We start from the raw sequence: 13,027 nt of genomic DNA, 5'->3' as shown, positions 1-13,027 counted from the left end.
TGCAGGAATTCTAAGAAAAGATTTAAGAAAATGTCAATCCAAATCACATCCATAAAAATCAAATACATGGAAGCATCGACAAATGATAATTCATGTTATCTTATCTTTGATCTCAAAGAGGTTAAAGAACCAGAAACAGGAAATAAGAAAAACAAAAACACTCCAAACGGAATCCAAGGGTGTAAATGTAATGTAATTGATAGAATCAGAAACAGCTGGATAGTAGCATTTGCAATTACGATCTCAAACTGTTCCTCCACTTCTTTGCAGGCCAATCACATTGGTGAGCCCAGCGTGGATGGTGCCCATGTAAAACAATTGTGTCCCACTCAGAATAATGGTTAACACCTCCATTGTGCGCTGTAAAACAATTTTAGAATAACATAAAAATCTGTAAACAAAAACTGTAGAGCGTTCCTGAGGAGATGGGCTTTTATCAGGGCAAATCTGTGCCAAAACCATTCTAACAACCTTTTGTAACATTTCATTGGGAGTATCTCTCCATGAAATAAAAGTTGCCTGAATGGGCTTTACCCTGAATTTGGTTTTATTGAGAATAGGTTTGCGTTATTTCCTGCACTCCTTTGGTGCATCTATTTTGTATCAGAGATGATGATACTTACTAGGTTCGCGTCTCTCCAGCCTATATTAATCTCTTTGCATGCCAATCTGCAATAGAAATAAATAATTAGCTAACTCTAACGTTCAATTATTCACACGAGGGATATTCCAAAACGTAAAGAAGTGATGAAGCTTTAAAAAGAAGAAATAATTTACCCCATAGCTAGAAGAGTGAGAGACCACGTCAAGATAGAAGAGGATGCAGATGAGAGTAAGTTGGACAAATTCCATTGAAGGACATTACCAATCCCAGAGACTGAGGTGGCAATGCCCACAAGTCCAGCGATGAGGGAAACAATGACGAAGAATCCAGTTGCCATGTTTCCAATTGGAAAATATATTGGAAATATGTGGGCTGGGATTGGTACTGCATAGACAATAGAGAATGATAAACAGAATCAGCTATTGCATCTTAGAGTATCTTTGATAACTGTATTTATGTCCGCTGGTTTCAATCCTAGACAAGAGTCTATAGAGCTCTCTATTCATTTTTATTAGAGCAAACCATTTTGAAAATTTTGCCCCTATTTCTTTCAGTCATCTAAGCTATTGCTTCTTGATTAGATTATTACAAAGAGATTTGTATCCCTCTGGTTATGGCCTCATAGAAACACTGGTGACACTACGGTTATGGCCACATTGGCTCGTGACCCATCAGGCCATCACTCACCGGATTTAGATCCAGGACAGAGAATCCAACAATGACTAAACAAGGTTGTGTCATAAAATCCTTTAGAATAACGAGTAAGACGGTTCAAATTTTAGATTACCTGTTGTAGGAGTATGCTCAATCCCATAGTTGATGGCCCATCCAGCGATGATGGTGACGATTACATACATCAGAAGATTGAGGATTAGGAGGGTGAATGCCATTACTTTGGTTGCTCCAGAAGCCATTGCTTCTTCTAAACTCGAAAAGGTCCTCTACAGAAATAACCTTGACCTTCTTCAGTCCAAGAATGAGAGAGAAAGAGTCATGTATACATATACCGAGAAAAAGTAGCCCCTTGATATTCCTTACACCTATGTTCTTCATCTTTCATAATATTTGTCGTCAGTCCAAAGAAATGCTTTCGAAGTTTCGATTCCTTGCCCTTGTGAATCGTGATTGCTTTTGCCTCGAGGTGTGGCCAAAGAATCCCTTTTTACGTAGGTTTCTCTTTTGCCTTCTCTTTTTTTTTTTTTTTTTTTTTCTGCCTGGGACCATTAATGCACATCGAAGGCATGTTTGGCCACAGATTGTCACCAACCTAAGATCATGGTTTGAAGAAAAGAATATGCATCTTTTCAGACTATAGTTTTGATGCAACCCAGCAAATCTATAGATAGCTAGAACGTCCAGAAATTAGAAGGGAAACAATAATGCAAATGCCACTGATTATGAAATTACCAAAAGTGTTCAGGAAGCCATCATGAGGTTCAAGATGTACTGCATCTTTGGAGTTATTTATCACTAAACTGGACGTGACCATGCACTCACTTGAACCTTCATTTATAAGGGATCCTCTCTAAAAAGCAAAAAACAATAACAGAAGAAAATGACACAAAGGGGCTTTGTGAGTTTGATCCTGAGCACCCCCCCCCCCCCCCTAAAGTCCTTATGGTTCCAAGCTTCTGAACCCATCTTCAGGAAGTTGTTTCACACCTTCAGGGACAACTTCTGAGCTGCAAGTGCTTCGGCCTCGAGTGTGGGCTCCCACAGTATGGTAGTCTCAGCCAGCAATGAGGTCACAACATATGGGTCCATGTTCGAAGCTGGACGACGATCTTCCAAGTAACCTAACAAAAAGAAAACAGCAGAGCAAGATTGTCTTACCATCAACTTTTTAACAAGTAGTATCTGCATTATTGCTTTAGATATGAGAAGTGAATCACCCCCTACCTTTCCCTTGTTTCTCTGTGTCACGTCCAACACGGATTGAACAACCACGATTAGCCACCCCCTGCAAGTCACGATTGTTTGATCTTGTAAGAATGGTAGGAGACACAGTTTATGCTTTTCTTTGTAAATTACTAATCTTCAAAATGGGTGGTGATGTCTCCAAACATACCCAGGAAAAGGTGTTAATGTTGGCCGTCTCGTGCTTTCCTGTCAACCTTCGCTCATTTCCTTCTCCATAAGCACTGATGTGCTCCTTGTGGCGAAGGGACAGATTGAGAATTGCTTTCTTGATCACTTCAAACCCTCCCTCCTCTCTCATGCTCTTAGTACTGTGTGAACTGAATTAGTAACTGTCTAATACTGTTTACTAATGCTTATAGTATACTATATTTCTTTATAAGAGATCAAGATGGTGGTCTGAAAAACATGAATTGATTAATGTTTTAAGGTCCAATTGGCCACAATTAATTGATGATTAAAATGAATTCCTCAAAATACCTGTAATTAGTGTGACATCCTGCACCATTCCAATCACCCTGGCATGTGATAAATAAATAAATAAATAAATAAAATGAAGGATTCATAAGGAATTTTATTAATTAATCAAATGTGTAAATATTTCTTGAGGAAACTGGAGATGCAAGGTACCTCTATTGGTTTTGGGTCAAGAGTAAGAACAACACCAGCTTGTTCAGTAATTCTCTGTTAGAAGAAAGTACAGAAGAATTATAAATATTAATTCATAACAAAATGTTTTTAGCAGCTCTATATATGCCAGCCCATAGAGAGTGACTCATTCACTCAGCAACAGACGAGACTTAATTTTCCTCATTCTACAACTACTTGATCATGAGCAAGTGGTCATCAGATGTGTGCCCACCACCCTAATATCTGGGTTTTACCAAATATAAATATATAAGTGAATTACCTCAAGAATATATCTAGAACACCATATATGATCTCCAGCTTCAATCCCAACACTAGGACCCACTTGATATTCCCACTGTAAAATCATCACAAATTCACAATTAACAAGGCTAAGAAACATTGAAACTACTGCAAATACATTAAGCAAAGCTAAGAAAGAAAAAAAAGGAGAGAACCTGGCCTGGCATGACTTCTCCATTGGTACCACTGATGTTGATCCCAGAATATAAGCAAGCCTTGTAGTGAGCATCGGATATGTCGCGCCCAAATGACTTGTCTGCTCCAACCCCGCAGTAGTAAGGACCCTAATGTATTAAGATAAAGCAAAAGGGTAAGTATATTGTTTATTAGAATTCAATATTACATTTCATCAATACCAATTGAAAAAGCACTGCGATTTGGAAATACGGGCATCATTATTATAAATCAAAAGAAATAAAACTACGTTTAGTAATCTGTAATTAGCAAGAAGCTTACCTGGGGACCAGGGTAGGCTCCAATAGGCCAACCAAGAGGCCATTTCACATTTGTTTGGAGTAAGGTGTACTCTTGTTCTATCCCATACCTAATTTAGAAAAGTCATAAATCATTAGCGAATTTGAGTCTTTTATCCCTACTAAGTCCAAAAAAAAAAAAGAAAATAAAAAAAAAGCCTAGAAGCTCAATAAGGCACAGTATTATACCATTTTGTAAAATAACATCCCATTCTCATATTAAGCAATATTTGCAATTAGATTTAATCAACTGAATACCAGAGTTCATTGACAGGATGTAATGCCGATGATGCCCATATTTGTATGCACATAACACATTCTTGTATTTATGTACATTCATACATAACACATTCTTGTATTTATGTACATTCATGCATAACACATTCTTGTATTTATATGCACTCATCATGTCTAAGCTCCGAATCAACTTACCATGGGACTTCCTGGACGACCTTTGGGTCACTGAAGATTTGAGCAGCCCTGTACCTTTTGTTTGTTGGTATGGGCTCCCCTGCTGGCGTATATGAATCACAAATTACCTTCATAAGATCAAACATAAATGTATTATCAAACAAATTTGACGAGAAATAGTATACCCTTTGCATTAAATCACAAGATAAACCACCACCTTAACTTTCAAGGTTTCTTATACTCACCAAGATGTTGTTACCACCTCGGAAAGGATCTTTGAAAATGGCTTGAGGACTAGAGAAGAAAGAGAAAAAAAAGGGAATGACAATAAATATATGAAAATTTTCATGGTATAGGAAATGAAAAAAATATTTTTTTCCATTGAAAGATCTTACTATAGAATTACTTCACTATCTTCTCCTGGGGCTTGCCCGGTGCTTGAACCATCATAGTTCCACTTGGGAAGCTCGGAAGGGTGTTCAACGGGCTTTGAGATTGTCTAAACATTTAAAAAGAACGAAAGAAAGACGGAAGCTAAAAAGAAGTTACTACATTCTCTTATAAAATCAAAATAAACTAAAAAAAAAATCATACCCTGGACTTGCTACGCAGATCAATCCCAGACCCCCCGATCCTGATTCAAATTAAGATGATTTCTTGTAAATGTCAAGTGGGTTAAATATTTAATAGCAAATAATAACACAAGATGGGATAAAAGCTGCTGCTGCATATATTTTAGTGCACAGCCATGTATCTATGGATATGAAAAATTGACTCAAATTGCTACATCTGGGATTGGCCATAGCCTAAAACTTATACTGAATTACTAATCTAAATCATCTGAATGGTTTAGAAACTCGCTTACAAATCAATCATTAGTTTAGTTACAGCAACTCTTAAGCTAGAGCCACTTAACGATGGTTATATCATTTCATGAATTCGATGACATTAAGATGAGAGTGGAGGAAATAATATACCAGATGTACTCAGCAATGATCTTATCAGTGTAGGGTGTGGTGTCCAACTTGAGCAAATCCTCCAACCTGTTCACAGTACTGCTTTCAGACTGCAGAGCAAACACTCTAAATTTAGCAGAGCCTTTAGCTGCTCCCTTTCTTTTCTGATTCAATAGTAGGGAACTCCACATCTTTGCTGTTATGGGTCTTGCACTGCTTGAGTTCTTTGTCATCTTTATCTGCCATTGTATTGAAGGCGCCAATATCTGGGCCATTTTCACCTATTCAACCTGAAAATTGAAACACAAATAAATAAATAATGTCCCTAATCACTTTTCACATTTCCAAAACTCCATAACCTTTGTTATGGATCTCAAATATTTTTCTCCAACAAAAATCAGCACTGCATTGTTGAACTACATTGAACAGCACCATTCCGATTGAAGCAACATACATATCAACTGTCTTGTGTAAACTATGCGATACCATCATTCAATCATTTTTTTTCTCTGAACAGTAAAGGCTGTCTATTGTAATGTAACTACTTCAAAAATAAGGCTCAGATTCAAAGGAATACAAATACATATAAAATAATACAAAATACAAGAGTTGCACTCTAAAAATTGCATACGTTTTAAAGCCAAACCTGCTAAAATTATCTGTTGGTCCGTAATGACCGTAAGCCTGGTCCATGGCCCACAAGCCTTAATTTCATAAGCCCGAACTAATCCATTGTGATTTGTGATGTAGCCAAATTAAAGCCCAAATCCCTTGAACCTTGGGCCTTGGGCGATAGGTGGAGCCCACATAAAGACCTGGGCCAAAAGCCCACTCTAACACGTTTATATCTGCCTAGTGCCTCTAGGCCGCCCTAGACCTAGGCGCCTTACCCTAGGCTGACTTCTAGAGAACTACCAAAAGAGAAGCCCCACACATGTACAAGTGGGCACACATGTCGAGGGCAAGATCAGTCAATTGAGACAAGACCTGTTCATGGGCCGGGTCGGGCCGGGCTTAGGCCGGGCTTTCACTTGTCACTAATGAAAATATACTAGGCCTGAGTCCGAGCTCGGCCCGACCAACGGGCCTATAACTTGGGCCCGAGCCCGGCCCTGGTAAAAAGCCCGAAGCCCGAGCCCGAGCCCGAAGCCTGACCAAATTGAAAAAAAAAAACAATTTTCCCTATTCAAATTAGAATTAAAATTTCAGATAAGTATTTTTTTTTCTATTTAAAGGAACAATGGGCCTACAAGATGGTATTTTTCCCTTTCTTTTATATTTTAAAACACAATTTTACATTCTTAAATCAAAAAAAATTATTCAAATGGACATAATCATATAAATAATTTTAAGTTTAATATTAGGTTGGGTCGGGCCGGGCTCGGGCCGGGCTATTTTGACAAAACCCGAGCTCGGCTCGAATTTATTGTGGGCCGGGCTTTTTGGTCCGAATTTAAGCCCGCAGGCCTATAAAAATGTCCAAACCCGTCCGGGGGTCGGGCCGGGCCGGGTCGGGCCACCCGGCCCATGAACAGGTCTCAATTTGAGACCCAACCGGGGAAAGCCTCTAAAGTGGAAAATCACAAAGCTGGATAACCATTAAACTCATAATATTCTACTTGCCGAGTAGGAATAAAACAATTGACAAAATAGAAAATCATTAAATCCACCACTACTCACTACGGAAGTTTACCAGTAGCTGCCTCTTTACAGAAGTATTGACTCTGCGCTGGCCAAAGTTCAGAAATTACCTGGAACTACCTCCCCTTTATGTATTTTTACAATATCCGACAACAATAATCACTACACTACAGGCAGCTAAATGTAATTTTCCCCATAATAGCACAGTCTGCCTTTCCAAGACGTAAGGACGGATCATTTTCCAGTTCCCAAATCCCACCCACCAAAAGAAATCACGAATCATTTGCCTGTTCCAATGAGATTCACAGGCAACCAGGTTAGATGACAGATTGACAGGCCACCCACATCTCCTGGTCCTGGGTTCTACTTCTCCATGTTGAATGGGTGCGCCTGAGCTAACTCCTTTGCAATAATGCATGTAAATTAATGAAATGTATGTGATTGCTGCGGAATGGTAATGGATTCAAGTAAGGACTAAAGCTACAGGATTAAGAGATTAGACTCCTAATATTTTTCAGCAAATGGACAAGTGATGTGATGACAATCCCTATTCCTTAAGCCAACCGGCGGAAAGCATTTCGGCGGTAAAGTGTAACTACACAATGGAATCGCCAAAACGCCCCTCAGTCATTTCGTAACCCTTGTGAAAGAAGAGTTCCGAGATGTCTCGATTATATTGTCAGGCTCCGACTACCAGCATGTCGGATCCCGCCAATCAGTTGGCCAATTTGTCAGACATTTCCTCCTTTTCCTCGGAAGGAGTGAGAAACAGAGTATCGTGTAAGAATTACCTGAGGAGAACTGACGAGGGACGGCCGGAAAACCGAGCTTGGAACGTGTGCTGTGCTTATAATGGAGACTCTACTGATTACTAAACGAACGAACGAGAGGGAGAGAGAGAGAGTATAGAAGAGAGAGCTTTTAAAGGGTCGTTTTGGTTCAAGTGCTATAGATGGGGAGAAAACTGAAAGGTTTATTGGCTTTTCCTATAAGATAGGGTTGTGTTTTGGGTGGAGGAAAATAGTTTTTGGCTTCTTGGATTCAAAGGGGCATTTAGTGACAAATATAAATGTCTTAAGCAAAGCAACAACATAAATCTCTCTCTCTATTCTCTAGTCTCTAGAGACAACAACTATTTTTTAATTGTTAAACCTAGAAATGTATAAACTAAATTACAAGAAAGTGTTTGAGAAATAATACTATAATGTGAGAGATCCAATGTTTCTTTTTCACTAGTTCTAAATTTCTTATTTTAGATTAGTCGGTTCTTCTTTCTGTTTTCCTTTTGGTAAGTGGTTTATATTATACACATTCTGTTTCTTAGAACAAAAGAAAACAGGGGACACGTTTTTTCATTTGATTTTGTCCTAGAAGTGGTTGTTGCCATGCTGGTGAGAATTACCTTTTTGTGCATTTTTGGGACCAGTGGATAGGGGGGGGGGGTGGAATCTTGGAGATAAGAGGTGCACATGTTCACCAAACCATTTGCACCACTGGTTCTAGATCAGATGGGTTGTATAAACTGTTTTTTGTATTTTCAATGAATCAGTTGAGGAAAATAATAAGTTTTGGTTTGGTGAATGTATACAAGACTGGGTTGTTTAGCATTCTGATGGAAAATTTCAGAATTCAAAATTGTATTAGAATGAACTACATATGGAGATCAGGAGTAACAAGTTGTTTATTTTTTTTATTCTTTGGAAATGAATGAGTTGTGGATTTCCAAATTATACAACTGTAATACTTTGAGATTGAGATATAGCACCATTAGTAGCTTTTATTAAAAAAAAGTTTTAACACGTAAGACCCATGTAGGTCATGTGGGTGGTGATTAATTAAATAAGTGCATGATTGTGATTTGTGAAACCCTATTTTTAATATTGAACTCTTCAGTGGATAGAAATAATTTAATAACAGGCAGACATTTTGAGATGGGTTTGGACCAGATGTAGAGCCTGTAAGTGGAATGAGCTTAGACTTGAAATTAGGTCTAATACAATTATGGTTTTCAAAAACCGGACCGAAAATGGAACCATTTTGACTACTGGTTCTCGGGTTAAATGGTCTGACCATTCGATCCAAACCTGGGTCGGACGGTTTTGGGGTCCAAAACTGGATCTGGACTCATGACCGGTTCCCAAGTCAACTGTTCCGACTGTCTGATCTGGTCTGATTTTTAAAACCATGAATACAATGATATGTTTGGGCTTGGACCTGAATTGAAGGCATAAAAGGAAATTTCAAATAGCAAGCCTTGAAAATAAAACTCTCCTTGGTTTGGCAGCTGGCTGTGGATCTGCAGTATTCAAATTGGTTGCAATCATCTCTAGCCCATGGGCATTCCTATTCATGTTTACTCCAAAATGACATTGCCCATGGTTTCTGACTGTGACCTTTTCATATGTTTTCCAGCCAAACCATTCCGTGAACTACACTGTAACCACTACTGTTGGTGATTTCATATGTAAATGAATTTCATCTCATCCATTTGAACGAAGCTTCACTGTGTGATTTATAGAAAACCCATTATTAAGTGGCAAATCAGTCTTAGAGGCACTGGTCATCAGGACCATGTTAAACTTACCAATCTTTGGCTATTTTCATCTCTACCACAGTTAGATCTGCCCTGGTTGGGAAATGATGGCTGAATTGAAATGTACAAATACGAAACTAAATTCCAAAATACACCTTTGTATAAGATGGTTCTCCCTTGTTGGCAAATGCAAATTTGACTTTGTGAGATTCTGCTTTTTTTTGGCTGGGTTTCCCTCAAATCAATTTGTCAGAATTAAAACACAATAATTCTTGTATAAATCAGCTCTCACTTTTTAATGAATAAAATATCAATAATGATGACAAATGCAAGGTTGACCTTGTAGTTGTCAGTTCAGAGATAGCATTTCCTAATCAAAGTAATTAATTAAAGAGCATGATCTCATGAAATGATTAATAACAAATTGAAGTCTCCTAAGCTAACATTTGTTAAGCCAAAAGGGTTCTAAATTCTAACCATTACAGGATGAACAATTAAAAGGATCACCAAACAAGTTATAAATCAGTGAATAATGAGACTTCAGTAGGAGTGTCAAGGCTTGCAAATAACTGAAGAATGAGACTTTGATGTACATGAAATGGAATATTGTGGAGATTTTGTTCAACTACTGAGTTAGTCCTAAACATTTTCTAGTTCTGCACCCTAAGAGAAATATGATCTATGCATCTTCAAATAAGCAACCCCACTGATACTCAATGGTAAAGATTTCACCTTGAAATTTTCAGGAAGCATGAAACTTCACCATTGCCAATATTTGAGAAAGGTATCCATTCTTGCCTAGAAATTGAAGAGTGGTGAACTTCTTTTAGACAAGAATAGTGATAGCCTTCGCATATGATGGAAGGATGAGTCATGAAATGTTAGCATGGTCATCAAAACTGAAGGTGAAGATGGAATAGGGGCACTGGGTTTGGTTTATGTTCAATAGGGTTAGGATTGGATTGATGATCCAATATTTAACAGAGTAAAGGTTCAAAATATTGATAATTCGATATCATATGGGCAATTTGGGCTGATACCAAACAGGTTTTTTTGGCTCAGGGGCACATTACACCTACTAAATACTGATCATCTAGCAAATTCATCAACTGTCTTTTGATACAGACTGACACAAATATTGATATAGACCGATAAGGACTAATGTAATTTAGTACGATACAATGCCAATACTTGCTTTGGTCCCATGTCAAATGAGATGGGATCTGCTGAAAGTAATTAAGAGCACGGTAGTAGCTAGGTATAACAATTCTTCATGAATTTAATACATAAGGATGAGAGATTCCTGATGTATGGTTGGATGTCATGCTCTTAACGTGTTTATATGCTTTTTACTTGTAGTAGATCCAAGTTTATAATGTATTTGGTTTAAAATATTAATACAGTTTGATATTTAATTTTTTTTTTTCAATCTGGTTCAAAAGGGGTTTAAGGCCCATTTATCCTCTAAATCATGGTCTGACTTGACACACCATCCGTTGGGGAATACCAGAAAGCCCCTACAATATGTATCAGTCGATACGTGTTAAAATTTTGAACCTTACCTTTTTCCCTGCTTTTTCCTTCAACCAAACATAGCCTTAGTTCATTTATTTTCTTCTCTCCTCTATCCGTCTTTTCTCTCCCCTTGTAGATAAGATTAAGTGAACGCAATTTCTGTTCAGCAAGCTGTGGAATCAATTATAGCACTCCACATCGATTATAAAATACATAGGGCCCACAACTATTCATCTTCTTAGTCTGCTTTGAATATGCAGAAAAACTTCTGCATCCGCCAATAATATTTTACCACGTCCCGTAACGTAAGCCCAGCTGAGTTAATTTTAACGGCGTTTCTAAACTCCCTTCTTTCTCTTGCTCTCTTCCTGCCTCCTCCTCTCCGCCCTGTTACACCGTCCACCGGTGCACATCTTCTCCTATATCTGGCAACATAGATGGAATCGTTGTCGCTGGAGGGTTTGCAGTTGGTGCCGGGCTTGGTGAGTTTGATCGATGAGAGTGGAATGACCAATGGTACGCCGGCCGAAGTGGACAAGACAATCCCGCCAGAGGTCGGTGGTGGAGCTGGGAGACTCCGGCGTTGGCGAGCTGCTCAGCCTCTAAACGGGCTTTCAGTGAGCCGTTGTTGAAAGAAAAGTAGGCATAGCTAAAGACTGATGGGCGCCACTAAGCTAAGCAATAGGAAAGATATTCAAAATAAATTATCAAACAAAATGACATGGAAGAAGAAAAAGGATTTCATCCAAGCAAGGAACCTAGATTTAAATTTCAGTGGAAAAGGAAAGAGAGATGCTACCATGAAGGAGGTGGAGTTGCATTTGTTGAGAAGTGTGGCTTCAGTGGAGTTGCAAAGCTTGAAGGCTAGGCTCTTCTGTTGTGGAAAATATAGACGTCCTGGTGGCGTTCATATTTGAAAACTATCAATAGAAGGGCATAAGGTTAAATGTTTTAGCTTCTGTTGCTACTAGAAAATCTAATGGATGGCCCTAACTTAACTTAATATGTGTCATTGGCTCTCTATTCACTAATGAGTATCTGTGTGCATTGTTAGTCAAATACTTACCGAGAGAGTCTCCTGTGTGGGGTTCCTCCACTCTGCAATTTTATCTACAGCAATGGTCTTGGCATGGGAGGATTGGAAGACTAGTGTGAGCAGAGCAGGAAAAGAGGGCATGGAGGAAGCCTCTGTTGGATTTTAATTTCATGAGAGATTAATTTCAATGGGTTTGATTGATCAATTACATGAGAAATTGCACCTGTATACTTGATTGAAAAAATCAGTTTTTCTCTTACAAAACCTGTTTTGAACTTGTCCCACATTGGAAAATTATAAGTTTTGTTTTCAATATTTCAATAGGAGCTGATTTACACTCCTTAGAATTAGTAGAGGAGTATGGGGATTCGATACCGCGCAATGCGCGTGCACGCGTGTGTGCGGTGCAATGATGCGCACTTTGCTCTAGTTTTGGTGCGTTGATCACCGTTGATGAGATCAACGGTCACGATTCGATCGGGTGTGATCAAGAGGCACAATTCAAAGTTAACAGTCACCAACTGTTAACTACTTTTTAAACAGTCACAATTTCACACACTCTCTAAACCAGCACCTACCTTTTCTTCATACCTCTTCACAAATTATTTAAGGAGCATGAATCAGACTCCAAAACACACAATTTCGAAATTCACACACTCTCTCTCAATCCGGTCTGCTACAGTCTCACTGAAGGTTTCTTTGGAGACTTTTCAATTTTGCTGGTTGCAGATTCTCGCCCAAGGCTCTGTTGTATCCTGGGAACGAATTTGCCTGTAACCCAATAGCAAACTCAATAAAATTGAGTGGGGGCAAATAACATTCTAAAGACAGTGTCTTCAGATGCGCCTCAGAGCTTCTCCTCCAAAGTTACAGTGACCCCATTCTTCCCCAACAATTTTAGAACGTTATTTTGCAATGGAGGCGGAAGCAAGCATGACTTCGATCAAGATGATGAACCAAGATCTTGTTTTGACTGGACCAGTTCGATGGAGCAAATTTCTGCCGATGGCA

General features: G+C 38.7%; 2 protein-coding genes across 2 annotated transcripts; both read right to left on the bottom strand.

The window, feature by feature from the left end:
• Positions 1-75: 75 nt before the first annotated feature.
• Positions 76-1,659, bottom strand: LOC104596402 (AWPM-19-like family protein). The gene is made up of 4 exons (XM_010257549.3): positions 1,392-1,659; positions 778-988; positions 624-669; positions 76-360 (listed from the first exon to the last, which is right to left on the bottom strand). The coding sequence occupies exons 1-4, from the start codon at positions 1,516-1,518 to the stop codon at positions 244-246; spliced, it is 501 nt and encodes a 166-aa protein (XP_010255851.1). The 5' UTR covers positions 1,519-1,659; the 3' UTR covers positions 76-243.
• Positions 1,660-1,966: 307 nt separating this feature from the next.
• Positions 1,967-7,790, bottom strand: GS2 (glutamine synthetase 2). The gene is made up of 14 exons (XM_010257550.3): positions 7,724-7,790; positions 5,313-5,581; positions 4,930-4,969; positions 4,731-4,834; positions 4,581-4,629; positions 4,357-4,463; positions 3,908-3,995; positions 3,607-3,735; positions 3,432-3,506; positions 3,152-3,205; positions 3,002-3,039; positions 2,673-2,832; positions 2,504-2,564; positions 1,967-2,400 (listed from the first exon to the last, which is right to left on the bottom strand). Exons 2-14 carry the CDS (start codon positions 5,564-5,566, stop codon positions 2,261-2,263), a joined length of 1,299 nt encoding a protein of 432 aa, XP_010255852.1. The 5' UTR covers positions 5,567-5,581; positions 7,724-7,790; the 3' UTR covers positions 1,967-2,260.
• Positions 7,791-13,027: the final 5,237 nt, after the last annotated feature.

The sequence above is a fragment of the Nelumbo nucifera genome, chromosome 1 (assembly GCF_055504915.1).
Source record: "Nelumbo nucifera cultivar China Antique chromosome 1, China Antique-T2T, whole genome shotgun sequence".
Lineage (NCBI taxonomy): Eukaryota > Viridiplantae > Streptophyta > Magnoliopsida > Proteales > Nelumbonaceae > Nelumbo > Nelumbo nucifera.
This window is presented reverse-complemented; position numbering and strand designations above follow the sequence as displayed.